Source organism: Psammomys obesus, unplaced genomic scaffold (assembly GCF_907164565.1).
Source record: "Psammomys obesus unplaced genomic scaffold, mPsaObe1.curated_primary_1811, whole genome shotgun sequence".
Classification (NCBI taxonomy): domain Eukaryota; kingdom Metazoa; phylum Chordata; class Mammalia; order Rodentia; family Muridae; genus Psammomys; species Psammomys obesus.
Window position 1 is genome coordinate 1,212,977 of NW_026596463.1, and position 22,798 is coordinate 1,235,774.

The window sequence follows — 22,798 nt, forward strand, 5'->3', positions numbered from 1 at the left end:
AGAATATCTCCTTATTGTCATAGCATATGAAATGAGTGAGTGGCTTTAGTGGCAGAGGCCACAGCTAAAAGACCTTTCAGTGCCAGGAGATAACATTTCATAAAATAGTCTACATGTATTTTTAAAGGCAATCTCAGTAATTATTTTAAAAGAAGTATAGCTAGGAAGAAAATGTTATTTTCCTAGGTTAAATCAAATGGTTGGGAAGTTGAAAATACAGTATCTCACGGCACAGAAGCTGATGTAGTATTTTGGATAATAAAAATGCTGTTTTCTTCCTTATGTGGTTTATGGTACTTTGGAAGTTTGAATAGTGGATATTTGCTAATGAAGGCTGGAAGAGCCGTAAGTGATGGTTTTCATGTGTTGATTTTTCCTACAACAGTTTAGTCAAGGTCCCAGTTTTAAAACAGTTTTAAGAATAACATTTGGTATAGAAGTTGCCTTATTTTAAAATTGTGTTCCTTTATAAAATTTTGTGTTCTGAAACTAGTGAAGTATTTATTATCCTCTAGATGTCACATCTGAGATGTCTAAACTAATGATGTAAACTTGGAGTAGGAAAAACTTGGGTTATATTTTTATAAACCTTTGTTATGTAATTTTTATTTAAATGTTTTGTTGGGAGCACAAGATAGAATAGCTGTTTACTTTCAGCTAATATGTGAATTTTATTTTAAGAAATGGAAGTGTTAAGGGGTGGGGATAGTTAGAATGCTCATTGTGATTTTATGTAGAAACTTTTAATATTGTATAATTATACTATTTTGTTACCATATTATCATTTAAGGAATGTATTCTTTAGTAGACAGTGGTATTTTTTACTGACTTGTATGAACTGGAAACTAGCCTTTTTTTTTTTTTATTGTGGGAAGTACAATATAGGATTTTGGAAATAAAAAATTTGTCAGTTCCTACATCAAACTTTTTATTTTTACTTGCTTTTGTTTAGGATCCCAATATGGTATCCATTAGAATCTGTCTCAGTGTGTTCAGAAAGAATTCTGTGTTCACATTCCTTTGAGAAGGGCCAAGGCTGACAGCTTTTCATGTTTGTTGTGAGGTTACTCTGCTTTCTATGAAACTGCTAAGAGGCTAGAGTGAGTAGAGTTTTCCAGGTTTACTTACACATAAAAACCCTTTTCTTTTTGTCATATCTATTACTATCATTGGAAGAATTATTTTTCTATACCAAGTGATAGCTAATAGAAATTTGATTTGATTTGCATGCTCAGTTGAAGGGTTGTATCAGTACACATACAGGGTTAGTCACTTACTGTAGGCCTAGTTTCTAGGTCTTTCTTCGACTCTCGGTTCTATGGATACTGAGTTTTTAGGTAGATCACAGAAAGGGATATTTATCATACATGTGTGTTCATGGCAGGTAGCTCTTTGTGAGTTCAAGGCCAGTCTAGTCTACATAGTGAGTATCAGGCCAGTATACAGAATCTTGAAAGACTGCCAAATACCTCATCTGAAGTAGGGAAGGAACTACATAGAACAATTCTTTGCATGAAGTTGTGTTCCTAAAAATCCTATAAATACATGATTTATATATTCTAGTTTGTGAGAAGACTTTGTACTTTGGCATGCTGACACATGCTGTTTATGGTGTCCTGACTCCAGCAAGGACAGTGATGCCTTTAAAGTGCTCAATGGCTAATGCAGATCAGTGGCTTGTAAGTGTTTTACTTTGGGTAAGTAATGGAGTAAATTGATAGTGGATTTAAAATAGTACACACACTTTGTGAACTGGATGGTACATTTAAGGTTGGGGTAAGAAAGACTTGGAGAATTTCACAGCCTTGGAATCACCAGTTTTAGAGTAACTAAGAAAATGTAACTTTTGAATTTTCAGATTGGGTTTACTAGCTGTTATGAAGAAAAGTGTGTGTGTGTGTGTGTGTGTGAGAGAGAGAGAGAGAGAGAGAGAGAGATACTGAGACTTGTATGCAGTGTCTGTGGAGTCCAGAAGGCATCAGATCCCCTGAAACAGAAGTTACAGGTGGTTATGATTATGAGCTGCCCAGTATGGGTGCAAGGAATAGAACTCAGACCCCTGGAAGGGCAGGAAGTGCTCTTTATCACTGAGTCATTAACCTCACTGATAGTGCAAAACTTTAGTTTAGAGAATTCCTGAAATATTGTTTTATATTGCTATTTTTGAGTTACTAATTCTAAGATTGGTAGTTTTAAAACCGTTACATTGATTTTCGATTTTGCATGCATCATTTTAGGTGTTTACAGAATGTCTTGTGTAACTTATTTATTAAAATTAATTAAATCATATATTCTACTTCAGCAGTTAATAGAACTTGAACCATCTCCAGCCTAATTGATTAATTAATGGGTACTGGGAAATATGAGGTAACAAATGCCGTCAAATTAAGCATTCATTTTCTTTCATTTAGGCTACACCAGAACAATGCATTGCTTTCAGTTTGGAGAGCTGAGTAGCTGCTGCTGAGCATGGACAAATTGTCTTTGCACTGTTCTCTGTTGTACTATTTCAGTTTAAGACAGAATTATTTTAATTTTGGAATAGGTAAAAGACATTCAAGATTTTAAAATCACTCCATTTACTCTAAACATGATAATTTGGTGGATATAAAGTGCTAACATCACAAAATCCTGATCTCACAGTTCCTGGCCACATGGCCTTACATTAGTCATTTCTCTTTTTTGAAAATGAAGATTGTCTTTCTTGAATGAAAATGAAATCACTCTGTCTACTTCATAGTGATTCTGAACACACTTGATAAACACCCATTGGGCACATACCCTGCTCAATGCTAGAATAAGGCGCATTACCAGTCCTTAAGGCCATATGCTTTCAAGCGCAGAAGTAAACAAAATAGGACCACTGTGATAGTGAGGGTGCATAGGCCATGAAGATCTACAGGCTCCTGTGTCAGCTTGGACTACTGAGAGGATTGGTGATAGAATGGTCTTAAAGATAGGAGCGTGTAAGTTAGGTGTAGAAGCTGGGGGAAGGGAACTGAAGAAGGAGAAGTATTCTACTTAGAGCAACCAGCCTCCCCAGCTGTATCTCCTTTTGTCTGCTTGTGTCTAGAGCACTTTTAGGTTTCAAGAATATAGGATACTGTTAAGTTCTTTACTGACCTCAAAATCTTTTTATTTATTTGCATGTTTAATGTTGTAGTGGAAATTGAACCCCAGCTCCATGCATGCAAGGCGGTGACCCTATCATGAGTTATCCCCAGTCCTGACTGAAGTCTTGACTACTGCCATTGGAAGGTTGCAAGAAATAGAATGCCTCACTTGGAGTTTTTTTAGTGACCGGAAAAAGAATTAGCAGAGAATGACTCTGAATTTTAACTACATAGACTTTATAGATGGTAAACACTAAATCAGAAGATTCTGAAGTCTTAATACAGCTCATGGATTTGCTGGTGTAAGCTTCCTGCCGTCGTAGTAATGAGCAGGTGTGATTCCCTGCCATTACCTGTGTAGCACCGTTAGACAACCTAGCGTCATAAAACTCGGTCAGTGCTAACTCTAGCTACCCTGTCTTCCCTCTTCTGACACTCAACAGAAGTGAGAATTAAAATGTGATAGAGATAAAAGTAGTATTTATTCTGGAGCTTACCCTCCAATAACCACCAAGATTATTTTTTAAAGTTTTTACAGTTTTTGATAAAAGTTTTTGAAGTATAAAATACAGTCTTACACAGGTTTATATAGATTATTTCTTGATATAATAGAAAAGAAAACTGAATTTTTTAATTTGCTCTTTACTTTCTTTGTTCACATTTATTTAAATATGGCAAGAAAAAAGGATGAGGTTTCTGTGCTGAGTTCTGAGTGCTTTGGTTTGGACTGAACTGTTCCATAGTTAGGATGGACATGATCTTTGTCCTGTGGCTTAACCAAATGGCGTGTCAGTGCAGATGTTAGTTCAAGAGACAGAAGACCAAAGCTTATATAAGAGCGCTGCAGGTAGTGTTCCTGGAAAGACATCAGTAACGTCAACAAGGACTACAATTATTTGATACCCCAGAATGGCCTGTCCCTTAAATTCAATTTCCTCACAACCCCACAGACTATCTGGCACATGTCATACAGGACAGTGTCCAAGATAGAGAAGGAATTCCCTCCCATGTAAGGTCAGTGACACACTCTTAACACCTTCAGCAGCGCCTCTTACGCAGTCTTAGCCGGCAGTGGGGCACTTGCACATACCCTGCTATCACTCAACAGAGACTTAATTTGAGAGACATTTTGGGTGGTCATAATCAAGATTGGTTTCTCTTATTGAGAAATGAAGGCATGACTTCCAAGTAACGAACCAGCAGCACTAGCTAGCCATAACTGAGCAAATGGAAATATGGGGTTTGTTGTTGTGTGTTCACAAATTTGAGAATTATATTGAAAGTGTATCAGTAGTGGCCAAGTAATGGGTGAGACATGTAGAGTAGAACTGTTCTTTGATACGTAGTACCTGTGAGGATTTGGATAAGCGCGGAGCTCTGTGAGGTTCACATCACCTTTACTACGTTGGGAAGAGTGGCAGTACCTATTTATGTCATGCTTCATAGATTGCACAGTTGTAGCTGCCTTGTTGTGGAGAGGAGCTGTTGAACCTGACCAAACAGCTAGGCTTAGGCTTTGGTTATGACAGTAGAGATGATAAGAGACTGGAGGGCTAGGGAGAGAGCTAGGAAGACAAGAGCTTTCCATGTAACCAGAAACTGTGAAGAAATGCCACGTGCTTGTAATCTGAGCACGTGGAGAGGGGTGGAACCTTGGGATCTACTGATTAGCCACTCTAGACGAGTTAATGAGCTCCACAGTCCAGTGAGAAACCCTGTTTCAAAAAACAAGGTCGATGGCACTTGAGAGACAACACCCAAGATTGTCGGTGTCTTCCACGAGCATGCTCATATATGCCATGCACACAAATATACAAAATTACACAAAATTGTCTGGTAAGTAGGTAGATACATAACTAGTATATGCGAAACAGTATCAAAAATTTTGTCATTAGGGCCTCAATGAGTTTCTTTTCCTTCATGTCTCACAGCAGAAATTTGAAAGGTATTGTTTCTTCAGAAACAACCACACTGGAGATTTTAAATCTAGGACCTACGCACAGGAACTTGGCTACATAGGCGTAGAATTTTTACAGAATACTTTAAGTATCATTATACTTTTAAGTTTCATTAGCCGACCAGGGGTTGTTCTTCGTTTTATGATTTTTTAAAAAAATTTTCCCCTTATTTATTCACCTATCTATCTATCTATCTATCTATCTATCTATCTATCTATCTATCTATCTATCTATCTGGTTCTTTTTTTTAACATTTTTTTTTTTTATGTATGTGAATGCTCTGTTTTCACAGCACACCAGAAGAAGGCACCAGATCTCATTATAGATGGTTGTGAGCCACCATGAGGTTGCTGGGAATTGAACTCAGGACCTCTGGAAGAGCAGACAATGCTCTTAAACACTGAGCTGTCTCACCAGCCCAAGAGCCATTCTTGCTAGCACGTATGTCATGATTTTTATGAGAAAGATTTGGTAGATATCCCTTGGTCTTTAAGCAGACCTTGAAGACAAAAGCAAGTAAAGCTGAAAATGAGTACATGCTTTAAATGTGGTTGGTATTACAGGATTACATTTCCCTCCATATAGAGCCTCTGTTGCCCAAAGGAGCTTCCTTGCAGGCTGAGGTTAGCGGAGGCTTCTTTATTAACGTTTCCTATTACGCCATTATTGATGCAGAGGATCTTACAGTTTATAACCATGTGCTTGAAAGACAAACACGTGGCTTTATCATGCCGGTGTATTTTCTTGCTGCTCACTTTCACTGTTCTTAATATTTATTTGTATGTATGTATGTATGTAAGTTTGTATGTGTGTATGTATACCTGCATATGGGGGTGGTTCTGAGGAAGCCAGTAGAGGGTGTTGGATCTCCAGAGCTAGAATTAGCAGCCAGTGTGGACACTGGGAACTGAACTCAGGTCCTCTGAAAGAGCAGGGAGTACTCTTGACGACTAAGACATTTTTCTTTATTCTTAGAATTGAGTCCATTCTTCTTACAGATGTTTCTCTAGAGCTTACACTGCAGTTTTCATTTAGACTGGTTGTTTTCTTGGCCTACAGAACAGTCTTGTTGACTTCCCCACCCCTCACACACTCATACATACACCAGCTTTCATTAGACCATGGTATTTTATTGATCATAACTATTTCGTCTTGTAGCTTCTTTTCTAGATTTTAATTTTCAGTTTGCTACAGTATATTCTTAAATAATTTTTTAGAAGAGGGCCACACACGAACTGAGTTTTTGTGTAACTATGAGCAATCCTCTTGCCTTATAACTTCTTTCATAGGTGACGTAAGGTTTCGTAGGAGACTCACTGGATCTTTAAGATCTTAATTCATGTGCCTTGACTTCAAAGAGCCCTTCCCTACCTATCTTGATTTAAATTGTAGTCCTCCTGTATCCCTCATCTCCCTTCACTAATTTTTCTCTGACAGCTACCACAGTCTGCTATGCTCTGCGTTTTGTCGTTAGTTCACCCCACTAGAGAGTGCCAAAGGTCAAACTTCCGATATTCACAGTTATACTCTTGGTATCTAATAATGACGGACAAACAGTAACTCCTCCATAAATAGTTGCTAAATGAGTTAATGAATCTTCCCTTCATCCTTATTATAGTTATAAACTTAGGTTATGTCATTTCCCCTAAGAACGTTGAAGGAATTGATCAATTGTCCTATTGTTATTAAAGTGAAATATGTCAATATGGGTGTTTCTTTTGTAGGTGATCCATTTCTTCTCTTTTTGAAAGCTTTATAGTTTTTTTAGAGCTCTGGAAATGGCTGTCTTTCTGTCTTTCTTTTTAGGTGGGTTTTACGAGGTAGCCCTAGCTGTCCTGAAACTCAAAGCTCTGTCTACCTCTGCCTCTAAGTGTTAGGGTGCTGGGATTAAAGGTGTGCACCATCATCGCCAGCTTGGAAATTCCTCTCTTGAGACAGGGTCTCACTATGTAGCTCTAGGTATTCTGGAACTCACTGTGTAGACAGGCTGGCCTTGAACTCACAAAGATTGGCCTGCAAACATTTGACTCAAATCCCTGTCACCCCACTATATTATGTTAAGGTCAGACTCTGGTCTTTTTCTGCCTTCTGTCTCTTTACCCTACACTCTGAAATCTAACAAACTCAACCAGAGCCATTCATGTCATGCTATGGCAAACAGTCTGTTTCTATTTTGTTTCTATTTTACTTCAGACCTTGTCGTGGGGAGAATGGACATAAGAAGCCTCTTCTTGCAGTGTTGGCCTTTGAACCAGCACCTCACCCTTGATAAGTAGAGGCTGTACACCAAGTAGTATCCCAACTTTTTAATGTTGGGTTAGAATTTTTAACTTTTAATATAGTATTCCCAGCTTTTTAATGAAAAACTTCTCTGTCCCAATGCTTCCCTTAAAAAAAAAAAAAAAAAAAAAAGCTAAAGGGACTTTTTAAGACTGTAGTGATTTTGTGGTACTTTTACTTTGAAATTTTAATCTCAATGGATAAAGATTTTATTTTAATACTGAAATTATTATTAAAGCAGTTTTAAATTATTTCTTTTATATTTTGACATAATTACACCATTTTCTCCCCTCTCTTTTCTTCCTCCAAACCCTCCCATATACTTCTTGTTCTCTTTCACATTTATGGCCTCTTTTTTTCATGAATTGTTGTTGTGTGTACACATATCTATTCCTAAATACGTAAGTACAACCTGCTCAGTCTGTAATGTTACTCATACGGATGCTTTTGGGGCTGACCATTTGGTATTGGGTAACCAATTAGTGTGCCCCTCCCTGAGGAAGACCTTTTACAACTCAGCATTCCTTAGTTACCTGTATGTCTGTATGTTGGCTTTCCACCATCCGCTTTGAGCTGCCTATTGCTATGGTACTTTTCAGCTCATGTTTAGGCAGTCATGTTGGTGAGACTTTATGGTTGAAGCTACTAGCATTCCTAGGAGACATAATCTCACAGCAAACTCAGGTCCTCTGGCTCTCAATACTCTGTCTGTCCCATCTCTCAGTGCTCCCTGAGCCTTCGTCACTGGAGTTACTTACTGAGACTGGGCTCACAACTCTGCACGTTGATCAGTTGTAGGTTTCTATAATAGTTTCTGTCTCTGGCAAAGAGAAGTTTGCTTGATGCAGGGTGAGAACTACATTTATCTGGTTACAAAGACAATTATTTAGAGTGTAGTTAAGGGTTTTGCTGGTTTAGTGGTTGTTTTCTCCAGGTTCCATGACTTCACTAGCACTGAGTAATTAAGTAGGATCCTAGTACCACAGGATTTCCTCTTGTTGAAAGAGTCTTAAGTCTAACTAGAGAAAATGATGGTTTTGCCAAGGTGTATGTGCCCTTGCTATACCCTTGGGGTTATCATGCTGTGCTGACTTGTTGTTCATAGGAGTCATACCTAGGAGGATTGTTGGTTGCTTCCTTCTATTGGAAGTTAACATGGCACCTTCTGGTATCATGAAAGCCAGTCATCAGGGAGCAAGCCTTCAGGTCAGTTCCAGCTCAGAGGTCCTATAGATCTGTGTCTGAGGTGCATGGTGTCTTCAGCAATAGGGTCTTACCTTCTACCTCTGGAGGGGACAACACAGAGCAATAGCAAATAGTATTAGTTTAAGATGCCGTTTTCTGTGTAAACTGTTCTCCACTATTGGACTTGATTGGTCAGTACTTGGACCTTTCCCTGCAGCTCAGTCTATGGTCACAAGCTTTCCCTTTTTGGGATGGTAGAGTTATGCTGAAATTCATATTTTACATAGTCACAGTTTAGTCATTCAGAGTGTTGAGTGCATGTACAGAATTGTACTGCTGTCTCTCCTCCATACTGTCATATTTTCACCGTCAGAAACAAAGTCCATATTTTTAACTATCTTCCCAGGCTACCATGGACTTATTCTGTACTCTTATACTTGCCTAGTCTGTAGGTGTCCTATAGTAGACCAATGTAGTTTGTAGCCTCTGGTGTCTGGCTGCTTTCACAGTAGCATGTTTTCAAGGTTCATTATGTTACAGCATAAATTAGTGTCTTCCCCACCCCCCTTTTTACTTTTCTAAGAATTTTAAACAATGTATTTTTATTATTTTCACTTCTTCAATTCCTCCTAGAGCCACCTCTCTTCCCTACCAGTCCAACCCCATGTCTCTTTTTTTGTCCCCTTCAAGTCCAGTTTGTGCTGCCCACCTGCTCTTGGGTATGTGACCATCCATTAGAGCATGACCTACCTACCAAGGGCTACACTCTTAAGGAAGACCAACTCTCTGACAAGCGTCTGTCAGTTGCCAGTAGCTCTTCAGCTATAGTTGAGACTTTATGCCTACCCTACCCTCTTCATGCTGGGGTTTTGTCTGACTTGAGATCGTACAGGACTTGGGTACACTGTGAGTTCATATGTGCACTTCCTGTCACTGTATCCCAAATACATGTTTCCTAGAGTCATTGAGTCCCTCTTCCTCTTACAGTTCTGTCTCTTTGCAGAGATTCCCCAGGCCTTGGGAGGGTGTGATATAGTGTCCCTTTTACAGAGGCATCTGTAGTCTCTTATTCTCTGTGGCATGACCTATTGTAGATTCCTCTGTTAATCCAAAAATAAACAAAAAAACGAATGTGCTAAGAGTATACCACCTTAAAGGCACTTTAATGGTGAAGATTGAGAGATGCGCTAATATTTGGGTATAATGATGTCCTTAGTAATCTTCTTCTTCTTCTTCTTCTTCTTCTTCTTCTTCTTCTTCTTCTTCTTCTTCTTCTTCTTATTATTATTATTATTATTATTATTATTATTATTATTTCCATTTTGCAGAGTAGTCGTGCTAGATTTTCCAATTGAGTATTTTACTCCTTTTTAATTGCTGAGTAATATTCCAGTAACTGGATATATACCATATTCTGTTTGTCCATGAAGTGAAGTTTTGAGTTTCCATGTTTGGCTGTTGCACATAAGGCTGTTACCAACATTTGTGTACATGGAATTTATGTGGACTTTTGTTCCAGTTTCTCGAGGATATGTATCTAGGAGTAGAATTAGGACAAATTGTAATTTTGATTTGTTTAATATTTTGAGGAACGGCCGCTTTAAAACAACTGCATTAGTTTTCATCTCTGTAAGCACTGTTTAATGCTTTCAACTTTTCTCCATGTTTCCCAACATTTGTCGTTTATGATCTGACCGATTATAGACATCTGATTGTGTCATGTTATTTCTTTCCTGATGGATGAGGTTGAGCATATTCTCATGTGCCTACTACACATTTGCATGCCATCTTAAAGAAATGCATGTGTTGGGCCTTTGCCAATATTTTTAAAGATTTGTTTTTTGTGTATTGACTTCGTTTATATTCATGTATGATACTTGTAGAGGCCAAAAGAGGGTGTCACCTCCCCTGGAGTTGGAGTTTCAGGCAGTTGCTAGCTGCCATAGGTACTTCGAACTGATGGTGGTGTTGTGTAAAAACAGAAAGTGCTCTTACCCTACCCAGTCTCCTTTATCCCTCATTACCATTGTTATTTGTACTGGACTGCCATTTGTAGACTTGGCTTTGGAGTATTAGATATTAGATGGACATAAATACCTGGAAAACAATGTTTATAATTCTTAAAACCATAAAATTAAAATAACAAATATAATAACTTAAAAATGAGGGATTTTAGATACAAAGGTCAGAAGCTGTTGATTTTCTGTGAGCAGCATGATTCTATGTGTCAACTTTGCACTTGTGAGCAGCTCGAGGATTTCTGCAAAGCACTTCCCAAATTTGTGCTAAAGGCAGCTGTTTTGCAGGAGCCCCATGATTACAATCCTTGCATCTCCATTGAGTTTGCACAATTTATCAAACAGTTTTTAAAAACTGTTTCCACAGGACCTTTTTACACATATGTGTAAACTTCTGATCTTTAGCTTGTCTGAGCACTTAGTTTGGATGATACTAACAGTGCTCAGCTGCATGTGTAATGTTACTGTTGTGTGTTACATGTCATGTTCAGGTGGTTTCTTTGATTGTCACAGTAAGGGTTGTCAGTTCTTTATGCTTCTTAAAGCTATCCTTAATAATAAGCTTTTCCAGCTCCTTAGAACCAACAGATTTTGAAGCTGCTTTGCCATTTGGAGGTACAGGTTTCTAAGAATAATGGAAAATATTTTTAGTTAGTTTTGCATTTAAACTGCAATAGCATTAATTTGGAAGTTTTATTTTAAGTGACATTTGTAAAAGGAAAGCAACATTCTAAGAATTTTACTATTAGGTGATTTTGTGCCTTCCTAATTGACTATTTACTGCAGAAAAACAGGGAAACTAGCAAGTTTTAAAATTATTAAATATTGTGCTGTACTTAGTCTTAACTTTTCTTTAAATGAAAGACATTCATACATGAATTTTAAAAAGCTCACACTTTATTGAAAGGCATAAAATATCCCCCTTTTAGCCTCCCCTCCCCAAATCACCAGGAGTTTTCCTTCAGTTAACTGTACAGTAATATCATGCTCCTTTGCAATTTGTTCCTTGAGCATCCTGTTTGGCCTCATAAAGTGCATGTTCAGTTTTGTATTTTCCCTTTTCAGTGACAGTATTCCAGGGTCTAAGTGTGTGAGGCTCACATACTTGGTGTTTTATTGTATTTCCATCAAGAAACAACACAGAGTGGCAGTGGAGTATGTGCCAACTAGGATGTTTCAGTTCCAAAGTGGAATTTGTGTTGTATATTAGTAACCTAAACTCCACAGGGAAAGGCTTTTTGGGCACTGCAGCAAGAGAGCGGGGGGTATTGTTGTTGCCTTGCCATACTTGTGCACTTGATCAGGCATGGCGGTGCATGCCTTTGACCCAGTACTTGGATAATAGAGGGAGGCAGATCTGTGAGTTCGAGGCCAGCCTGGTCTACAGAGCAAGTTTCAGGAAGCCAGAGAGATACATGGTAGAGAGACCCTATCTCAAAAACAAAGACTTGTGAATTTAAATTCAATCTATTAAACTGTAAAAATCAAATTATGTTTAGAAATAACACTTTAAACTCCATTACCATGCTTTCCCTCATCTTTACAGGTTGGGTTAGAATTAAACAAGTCAGATAGAGGCTGTTTTTAATGTAATAGTGTGAGGAAACCTTTTTCTTTACTGTATGCCACTTACTGTTCTGTTGCTGTGAATAGGCACCATGACCAAGGCAACTTATAAAGAAAGCCTTTCATTGTTGGACTCTTGTTTACAGTTTCAGAGGTTAGTTCATTATCACCATGCTGGGGACTATGGTCGTGTGCAGAAGGCATGTCCTTGGAGCAGTAGGTGAGAGCTTATATCTTATCCACAAATGAGAGTCAGAGAGAGACTGGACCTCGAAACCCATCCCCTGTGACACACCTCCTCCAACAAGGCCACACCTCTTAATCCTTCTCAGAACAGTTTCCCTAGCTTCAAATATTCAAATATATGATGTGAGAGACATTCTCATTCAAACCATCACACTGCACACATACATTTTATATAGGAATGTTAATATGCTATTGAAGTATGATTGTCATTGTTTGGATTTCTGCTTCTGTGATTTTTTTTTTTTTTTAAAGCCATGACCAGAAACAGCTTGAAGAAAGGGTTTATTTTGTCTCACATGTCCCCGTTGATCACAGTCCATCATGAAGGGGAGTCGAGGCAGGAACCTGGAGGCAGGAACTGAAGCAGAGGCTGTGGAGGAGTGCTGCTTACTGGCTTACTCCTCATGGCTCTCTCAGCTTGCTTTATTTATTATAGAACCCAGGACCGCCAGCCCTGGAGTGCCCCCTCCACAGTAGACTAGGCTCTCTCATATCAGTCACTAAGAATGTCCCACAGGCCTGCCCACCACATTTCCTCAATGGAGATTCTCCTCTCAGATGATTCTAGTTTATGCCAAGTTTACATAAAAATTAGCCAGCATAACACTTTTCTATTAACCAGAAATAGGGGAGATTGAGCTATTTATGATTGAGTTTTTGTTTTGTGTGCTTCCTTTATTACCAGAATCTTCCTGACATGTACCTTTTCTTGCTTGAACATTATTTGTACTGGTTTGTTTCCACTAATTATCTGTGGGAGAACTACCTTTAAATTACCTATTCTGGTTCCTTTCGTAAGGAGAGTCTAACATAAAATTAAGTTCTCAGTCAGTGATAAGCAGGGGTTTTGTTGAAAATAATCTAATCTTTCTTTGAGATTTGGTATGTAATGTACTGATTTTTCCCCCAATAAACTAACTGTTTATGCACTGTATTGTTTAAGACACATATAAAAAATTTTGGAAAACATATCAATAAAAAAAAAAAAAAAGACATTATAGAGGTGTTCACTCCTAATCCTTTTATACTGCAGATGCAGGAGTGGGTTTTCCTTCTTAATGTAAGAGTGGTGAGTTCTGGGCATCACACTTGCCTTATGTAATGGCCCTCGATGTGCGAGTGGCCAGGCCCCACCTCCAGACTCCCGAGAGCTGGGCCCAGCCCCACCGCCTAGATTCCTCTAACCACCTTAATGTCTGTCTCCTACCCTAGAGGTAGGAGAGTGGCCAGGCCCTGTCTACAGAAAAAAGCCCAAGATCACAATCTTTCTGATCCCAGGTCACCCAGGAAAGCTCCTCCTCCACAAGAAACCCTATAGAAAGCCTGCCTCCTCAGTTCTTTGCTGCTTCTCTCCTGAGCAGAAACAGCCAGCCACTCTCTCTCTCCTGTCCTTCCCAATAAATCTCTTTATAGGTATACACCTAAGATGGAAAGATGTTTTCGCAGTTGTGAGCCAAGGAATACTATCCACAAAGTCATACCACACAATGCACCTCACGTAAGAGATTGTTGGGAGGAAAAAACTCAGGGAAATCTGGGGGTGGGGCTTTGCCTTTGGAGCGCCTCAAGGACAGAGCCTAGCCAGTAGAGCTCCTCAGGCTGGCGGTCTGCCCACTTGTCTTGTGTGGCAGCTCAAGGTGCCACGCCTGGCATCTGGAGGTCTCCAGGGGTGGGGCTTATGATGGGAGTCTCTGCTACCCGATCTGCTGTGTGGCTGTTTGGGATTCCTTGGCTCTAGTCAGGACACCTTTCCCCCATCAGAGCTGGAACACATACCCTCTACTCTAGGACAGGACTTGGAGCACAAGGCTCATACTTAAACCTGTGACTACCAGTAGCTGCCCCCATCTTGCCTGTCTATATTAGTATTTTAACCATGCGTTTACATACATGCTTTCTTGAACCTTTAGGAAAAAATATAATTCTGAAACATTTTTGGTTTGCTTATAGATTGGTCAAAGAAAAAGTGATGTATGAAAAAGAAGCAAAGCAGCAAGAAGAAAAGATTGAAAAAATGAAGGCTGAAGATGGCGAAAACTATGCCATTAAGAAGCAGGTAAAGTGACCCTTGGGGAAAAGTGTGCTGACGTAGTCTTTATGACAGTGTCAGAGAAAGTACTGTTCCCTGTGGAAACTTCCATTTGAAGATAAGGAAACTGAGCTGGGGAGGAATGGCTATAATTTTGGCATTCAGAAAGTTGAGGCAGGAGGATTGCTACAAGTTGGAAGCCAGCCTGTGGACTAGTGGAGCCCTGTCACACAAACAACAACAACAACAAAATCCAGTAAACCCAGAAATAAAGCCCAACAAAGATAGAAAACAGAAACAAGTGAAATAACTGTAGCAGGTCACACAAACTCCCGCGTGTGAACACAAGAATTCCATGGTTGCTCTCTATCATGCAGCTCTACAGCGTCTCCAGTTCTAAGGATTAAATATAAAAATTATGTAGCATATGAAGTATAAGTTTAAATGCATGTTTTAATTCAGAAATAGCTCCCCAAACTGATGTGAAGACCATTAAAGTAAAATATATACTGTGTTTCTCATAATAGGTAAGGAAACTGATGCAGGCCAGAGGTTCATCTACAGTGAAGGGTAATGAAAGTGCTGTATGCACACAGTGGACTAGAACTCAAATTAAGATGATGTCATAAAATTTGCAGGAAATGTATGGAACTGGTTGGTTTGGGTAGTTACATACATTTTCCGTTCTTGTATTATAGTCGTTCCTGGACCTCTTCATTCTTTCAGTGGCTGCAGGAGCCATTCAGTGTAGTGCTTGGTGATTTCTGCCTACTCACTTGATCTTGCTAGAAGTGTATCCACTTCTTTAAGTCAACCTTTTGTTTTGCTGACTTTTCTCTCTGTAGTTTTCCTATTTATAATTTTATCAATTTGTACTTTTAATCACTTTAACTCCTTTGATTGTTTTGAGTTTATTTACTGCCTTTTTCTATTTGTTTTTTGTTGTTTTGGGGGAGGAGAGGTTGGTGTGTTTGGTTTTTGTTACTTTTGACAGGGTCTCAATATGTAGCCCTGGCTATCCTGGAACTGCCTAATTAGACCAGCCAGGCTTAAGTGCTGGTTCTTTTTTATATTTTTGAGGTAAAAACATAGATTGGAGAGCACTTATCCTTGCTGATGTGAGTATTCGGTGCTGCATTTCCATCCCAGCACTAGTTTGGTCTGGCTGCATCCCACAGTTTTTGGCCTTAGCCTTTCAAGTGCTAGGATTAAAGGTGTGTGCTACCTCTACCCTATTGACTCTAGTTGTAGTCAGAGCATGTGCTGTGTATGATTGTGTGGTTTTTAGGTTTTTGTTTTGTTTTCATTGTTTGACCTAGGACATGGTCTGCTGCAGTGTTTCATAGGGCTTACATGTATTTCCTTACTAATAGCTTACTGTGCTGGTGTCTATTTCATGCCTATCTTTGCTCATTTTTGTCTACTGTTTGTATAAATTGTTGAACATAAGTATGGAAATAGCCATCTAAAATGTGCGTTTGTCTGTTTATCTGTTCAGTCTGTACCCAGAATCATGCTGTCCTGATGTGCTGTAATGTTAGTCTGATGCTCCTTTGCCCCTAACAGCACTTCTTGCTCTGCAGCAGTCTACCCCATGCAGTATTAATGTCGTCACTTTACTGCAGTTGTTGTTGTTTTTAAGTTTCCACATCATTTTCCATCCTTTTATTTTCTGTTTCTTTATATCTGAAGTGAATCTCTTATGGATGGCATATGGTTGGGTACAGTCAGCCTATCTCCATACTTTAGAAGGTTTGTTTGCACCATTTACATTTCATGTTATTGCTGTACCAGTTTACACCCCCTTCTCCTTTTTTCCTCAGTGGATTCAGCAGTAACCAGACAAACACAGGTCAAACAGATTCCTAATTCACCACGCGAGCATGTTAACATCCTACCACTATTTAAAAGAAAAGACTTGGGCTGGAGAGATGGCTTAGAGGTTAAAAGAGAAGACTTAATTATAATGTCATAGTAATTTCGGAGTTCCATCTGACAAATGAATATGATTCTCATTGGCTCCAGAGACAGCTGATACTATTCTAAAGGCTGTAAACCCCTGGTTCCAAGAGCTGGCTTGCTCAGGAAGCTGCAAGCCTCACTCTAATCAGTCGCCAGACAGCCTAACATTGCCACATTGTTTCACAGAGGTCTTCCTGTGACAAAGAATTCTTATTGATTGCAATATTTCCTTTCAATTTTTGTTAAATTACAAAAGAAATTAATCAGCTTTTAGGTTCTGCAGTCTATAGATTGCCTAGTCTTTCCTAACTTCCATTTTACCAGAATACATACCCCAAAAAAGTTATAACTTGTTTTAAAATGCATCTCATGTCAGGGGACGTGGCATTCCATGGTGTTCCCCCAAGGTTCCTTATGTGTCCTGTGCTAAGACCCTGATTTCCCCTCAGATATAACGTAGTAAGCATTAGAATAAACCATGTAGTCAAGGCTTCTAAAGAAAGGTACCACTCATTGGAATCTCTGCTTTCCAAGGAAGATACTGTGAAAGAACAATACTCAGTTAAATTTGTATTTCATCTTGTTAAGTTGTTATTTCTGGTGGACAAAATCCCAGAAAGTGGGCACTAAGTTCCCACTCCTAGTTAAGAAACTGTTCCCAAATGAAAACTGCTGGGAGAAACAAAATCAGTTTCCTTTAATGGAGTGATATCAACTACAGTCCAGGGCAAGCTCAGGAGTAGTTAGCTAACACAATTTGGACTCCATGGTTTTTAGTGGCCTTTTTGTTTGTTTTTTAAAAACATGAACTTGGCTGGGTAGCAATTTGGGAAGGGCCTGGGAGGAGATGGGGGACAGGAAAGAATATGATAGTACTTATCCCTGGGGCAGTAGTAATTAATTGCTACAAGTGAAAGTATTCAACTTACAGATTTGATGCAGGTATGGCTTATGGTGTTTAAAAATTACATATGGCAAATATTCAATGCAGATTTTTGGGTTTTTGGTTTTTTTGTTTTGTTTTGTTTTTTTAAATTTCAGCCTACTGTAGATTAAACCTTCAGGTGTGGAACCTGTGGCGGTGGGGACTGACTGTAGAGGAAGTTTAGTGAATAATTGGGGTGGAATACAGGAGAATGAACTTTTGCACTGTTCTAGCTTGCTAGACTATCAGAAGAGATAAGAAAGAATAGAGGTTATGTTGCACAGTGCTGCTTAAAGTTCATTCAGTAACATTAAAGCTTGGGAAAAATGTAAAGATACATTGTGACTTGTATATGAGTTTGACCTAATTCTTTGTATTCATCTTTTTATTCATCATCTTATTTAATACCTGTAAGCTATTCTGCAGGAATTCCATAGGAGGGGAAATCTGAAATGTTCCTCTCCCCAGTTTTTCATACCAGATATACAAAAATAACTTAGTGGCATTGATTGAATGTCTATTTACCTGAGAGTAAAAAGTCATGCTCCTATGTTTGAGATTTTAACCCATGCTTTATTAGTAACCCAAGAAAATAGACATGCATAGAGTACCTGAACGCTGTAATGGTTGTATTACAGTATAAGCTATGACAGACTGTCAAGAAAGCAGGAAGATACTGGGACCTACGAAAGTTTCCATTATAATTCAGTATTTTTGCCATTAACGTGTGTAAATCTTGTTTTATTTGAGCTAGGTAATCTTGATTAATTTTGTACCCTTTTCTCTGAAAGCTTTTGATCGAACATATTTTGGGGGAAAAAAAAATTGTTACCATTATATCTCTCTTTGAGAATAATTAAGGAAACAAAGCTTTTGTACCAAGTGAAAAAAGGCTTATAATTCAACATCTTGACTGACTAGTGACCAATTTCCTAATTTTCTTTTGTGTTTTGATATACAATATTGCTTTAAGTGGTAGATTTTATGTCCAACATCTTTTAGAGTAAATGTGTTTCTGTGTTTGTCTTCATGTGGAATAGGCAGGAAGTTTGGATTCAGAGAGCACCACATTGATAATTTGTCTCAAACTGCTTGGGGAGAACAATCTGTCTCCTAAAATGAAGCACAAGGATAAGTAATAACTTTTTATGCATGATAAGCACCAAAATATGAACCTGCTGGTCTTTGCTTTTCATTTTTCTTTACCTCTGTCTTTCAGTGAGTCCCTCCTGCAGTGTGCACATGATGTGATCAATAACTCAATAACTTCTCTCATGCAGTAATTATCTCCCTGCAATATTATCTGAGCACTGTTTTCCTTTATTACCCAAAGATGCAGGAGATATTTATATGACCAGCTGATCCCATTTTAGATAAAGGTGCTTTGTGGCAGCAGGGGAATCATTTGCTTTAAATAGCCTTTTAAAATAAGAGCTGAATGAAAAGCTTTGCCAGTTAATTTTCACTTAACTATGAGGTGATTATCAAACAGGAGAAAAGTACAAAACTTCTGTGCAAGTTCCACTTAGAACTTGTACTTTGTAGATATTACAATATAATAAACCCAATTTAGAGGGTTGAATCATTAACATAATCATACTTTTTATTTCTTCCAAATCATTAGTTATATAAAGTAAATATTCATAGTTGTGTCATCTCGACCTGCCTCACAAATGTTGTCATGACAGGCAGAGATCCTGCAAGAGTCGAGGATGATGATCCCAGATTGCCAACGCCGGTTGGAAGCAGCATACACAGATCTTCAGCAAATACTAGTAAGTAAAGATTTGTCTCAGATTTTAAATTGTTTTCAACCTAATACATGGAAAACAAAATTTTTTAATATTTTACACTATAGCTAGTTGAAGTGATGTTTTATTCATTTGTTCATATGGTCTTACTTTCTCCTCTTGTATGATTACATATTCTTTGCTCAGAGTTCCAGGTCACAGTCCACCATAGTAGGAAGTCACGTGACTTGAGAGAGCCTAGTTATAGTGCATCCATAGTCAGGAACAGAATGTAGTGAATGTTTGTGTTCTTGTCTCCCCTGCTGAGGGAATGGTCCAGCCCACAATTAAGACATGTCTTCCCAAATCACTTAATATAATCAAGATAATCTCCCAGTGATGTGCTCAGACACTCACACTGACTTGGACAGCCCCTTACTGGCGTGTTGGAGGCTTGCCTCCTAGTTGATAGCTGGCAGTCAGCACTAACGGCCATGCCCTGTGTCAGCATGCTTTTAAATATTAAAGAGTGTAACTTGGGTTTGCATTATGTCTCCAGTAAAAGGACTTTTTTGTCATGTTTATTCTACTTACTTAATTAAATATCTGGGTATTTGAGCTATAATAACAAGTATACATACAGTGCCAGTTTTGACCAGCAGTATCTATTTGGTTTTGTGTGTGTGTGTGTGTGTGTGTGTGTGTGTGTGCATACTTTTTTGTTTTTAATTAACAGTGAGCCAAGTGCTCAAAATTGATTTAATTCAATGTTTCAAATTAATTTAGCCCTTGGAATTATTTTAGATTCAAACCTAAATTAATGTGAGAGAAAGGGAGAAAGAGGTAACAGCAGACAGTACCACCATGAAGCACATGGGTGGCACTACTGTAGTAACTGTACAGATGTTTGACAAACAGTGGTTAGTTGAGTTTATAAATGGATCAAAGTGTAAGGAAAAGTCACTTTTTAATAGTTAGACAGATGCACAGTGCAGTTATCTTAGTTCCACTTTTTGTTGCGGTGATAAAATACCTTGACAAAAGCAACTTCAGGAACAAAGAGCAGCTCAGTTCCAGGTTACAATCCATCGCTGCAGGAGCGGCAGGTGCAGGGTCACATCGCATCCACATGAAGAGCAAACGCAGTGACCTAATGTTCCGGTGGTTCTAGCGTGACCCAGAGTTCTAGAGCACGCCAGCTTGACACCCAGTGCAGCCGTCACAACTCTACCTCCTGTCTACTTGACACGCAGACACATCACTGCAAGCTGTGGCCTTCTTTCCCCTTTATCCCCCAAGTTTCATATTTACCTCCTAATGTAAAATCATGTAAAAATTTATCTTTAAATTTTCCAAGATTTTTAAAGGCTGGAGGCTTGTGACTGTGAGTTTCTATAAAATCAAATTAAGCTGTATACTATCAGCATAAAATAGTACAGAGTAAGTGTTCCTATTTGAAAATGGAAGAATAAGTGAAATTCCAGCACAGAAAACACCAAACCCTGCAACTCTTTGTCCCGCCTCTGGGGCTTATAATGAAACTGGCTGTGATCTAAAGGCTTAGGCAGCCCCACCCCACTCCAGCCCTGCAACCTACAGCACATAGGTTCTGTCAGCCCCACTCCACACCTACAGTTCTCCTTGAAGGATGCCCCAAGGTCCTGGCCTTGCCTTCCTTCTGGGGTCCCACTGCACCTTGAGCCCCAGCTTTGTTGCTCAGCCTCTCAGTGCCCCCTCCCACAAGGACTCCTCCATACCACACAGTGCCTGGCCTCGCTGTGCTCATTGACCCCTCCCACTTACATCTGTCATAACTTCAAAGCACATAACACATGGACAGTAGCCAAGTTCTGTTGACAGCCTTTTCCCTTTGGACCAGGACTGTGACTGACCTTGAAGATGGTTTTCTATGCAGTTGCTTTCCAGGAATAGGGAATGCCTTGGGCTTTCTTCTGTGAGTGAATTTGCATCTTCTCAAGGTGGAGCTTCTTAAGTGGTGTGGTTTTGCCTTTAGGACTGTCTTTTCATTCTCCCTGTACAGCACAGGAGGATTCTCACGCAACATTAGACAAATCTGTCCATTATCTTTACATTTAACTTCACTCAGGTTCTCAGAACAGCAGCAGAATGAAGCCAGATTGTTGGCTACAATGTCACAGGAATGGCCCCTAGCCCGGGGTTAAGGAATTGCTACCAGTCATCCGAATTTTTTTGCATTATTGTTCCTGGTAAACATACACATCATTCATTGTCTTTTTCGTAACTGTGTGCATCTTTTGTTGACCTTACACAATTGTTATGCATCACTACATTTAAAAATCAAAGGCTGGGGTGGTGGACCCAGGTTCAGTTCCCAGCACCATATGGCAGCTCACAACCAACCACAACTCCAGTTCCAGGGATCCAACACGTAATACAATAGTCAATACACATAATCAATACATAGAAAATAAGAACTTCTTTGAAATCAAAGTCTTCTATCTGAAAATTTAGGTACTTTTTCATTAGTCTGTTGCTACTATAATATTTTAGTGAAAGTTTCCTATAAGTGTGTATAAAACATCAGAAATTTGAGGATGTTTTGTTTGGTCTCAATATGTTACACTCTTTAATAAGCAGACAGCTTACTTTTCTAATTTGATTGTGTTTAACTTGTGTGACATGAATAACAGCTTTTGGCATTGGAAGTACTTAGAGTATTATTTATGATGATGCTCCTGTCATGTTGTTAACACATTAGCAAATCCTTGTTTTTTTACTTTCAATGCATTGTAAATAATCTTTTTGTATGATGATGTTGGCCAAGTAAGAATGATTGTTTTACATTTGTGTGAAGTTTTTATTTAATTACTTAATGCTAATAATTTTAGGAAACTGTGTTCTTAATTACAACATGAAAATACATAGTATGAGAATATATAGTAAAAATAAGCGAACTTCTCATTTCTTCCTTTCCTGATAACAAAGAGACAGAACTGTCATATATTTAGAAATCTAGAACCCTTTTCTTTAATTCTTGAGTTACTTACTGGTATGTAGTATAAACAGCAAAGTGTTGAAGCTCCTAAAGGACAAATTAATTTTGCTCTTCCTTTCAGGAAAGTGAAAAAGACTTGGAAGAAGCTGAGGAGTATAAAGAAGCACGTGTAGTTCTGGATTCAGTGAAGTTGGAAGCCTGAACTTTTTCAGTACGGGTGTTTTTTGCATTCAATCCTGGGGTCCACTCTACGATTTGTTATTTTTGACCATTGCTGTGTTTAGTAATATGAAAATGTGGTTCTTTTTATGCAGTTGCATATATTTTTCTTTGCATAACTTAATGTGTCAAATAAATGAGTTCATCTAATAAAATTGTTTATTTCATACTTTACTAAATTTTCAATTAACCACTTAGTTAAATGGTTGCCATTAAATTGCCTGTTTTTGACAGATGTCAGTTTCTGTATGAAGTTTAAATACTTCATAATCATACATTGGGTCTAAAAAGGTAGTCCATCAGCTAGGGAAGAGTAGGGAGGCACTCCATCTGTGCAGCTGTAGGAACCAGTGTCCCTGCTTTTTGGGCAAAGACTTTCCAGTGTGGACTTTGGCAAAGAGGCACCCAGGCCCTCCACCTATGCTCTGTAAGTGAGCCCAGTAAACTCATTGGTTCCCCAGATTGAATTTTGGTGGTATCATGCTTTGGTTTGTTGTTGGGCCCTTAGGATGAGGGCTACACTTTATATCTCGCCTGTAACTGGACTTTTTGGCTGTTTTATTGGGTATTTTTACCTACTATCCTTCTCC

General features: G+C 38.7%; 1 protein-coding gene across 2 annotated transcripts in view; it reads left to right on the forward strand.

Annotated features, from left to right (window-relative positions):
* Tbca (tubulin folding cofactor A) overlaps positions 1–22,377 on the forward strand; it is a 52,170-nt gene extending 29,793 nt beyond the window's left edge. The window contains exons 1-4 of one of the 2 annotated variants that reach the window (XM_055598421.1): positions 1,588–1,679; positions 14,317–14,422; positions 18,971–19,057; positions 22,111–22,377. In XM_055598421.1, coding sequence (XP_055454396.1) covers positions 1,663–1,679; positions 14,317–14,422; positions 18,971–19,057; positions 22,111–22,191 — 291 coding nt within the window. In that variant the 5' untranslated portion in view covers positions 1,588–1,662 and the 3' untranslated portion in view covers positions 22,192–22,377. Of the gene's footprint in view, positions 1–1,587; positions 1,680–14,316; positions 14,423–18,970; positions 19,058–22,110 lie in introns of those variants that run through there. The other variant, XM_055598419.1, reaches the window with a different exon arrangement.
* Positions 22,378–22,798: the final 421 nt, after the last annotated feature.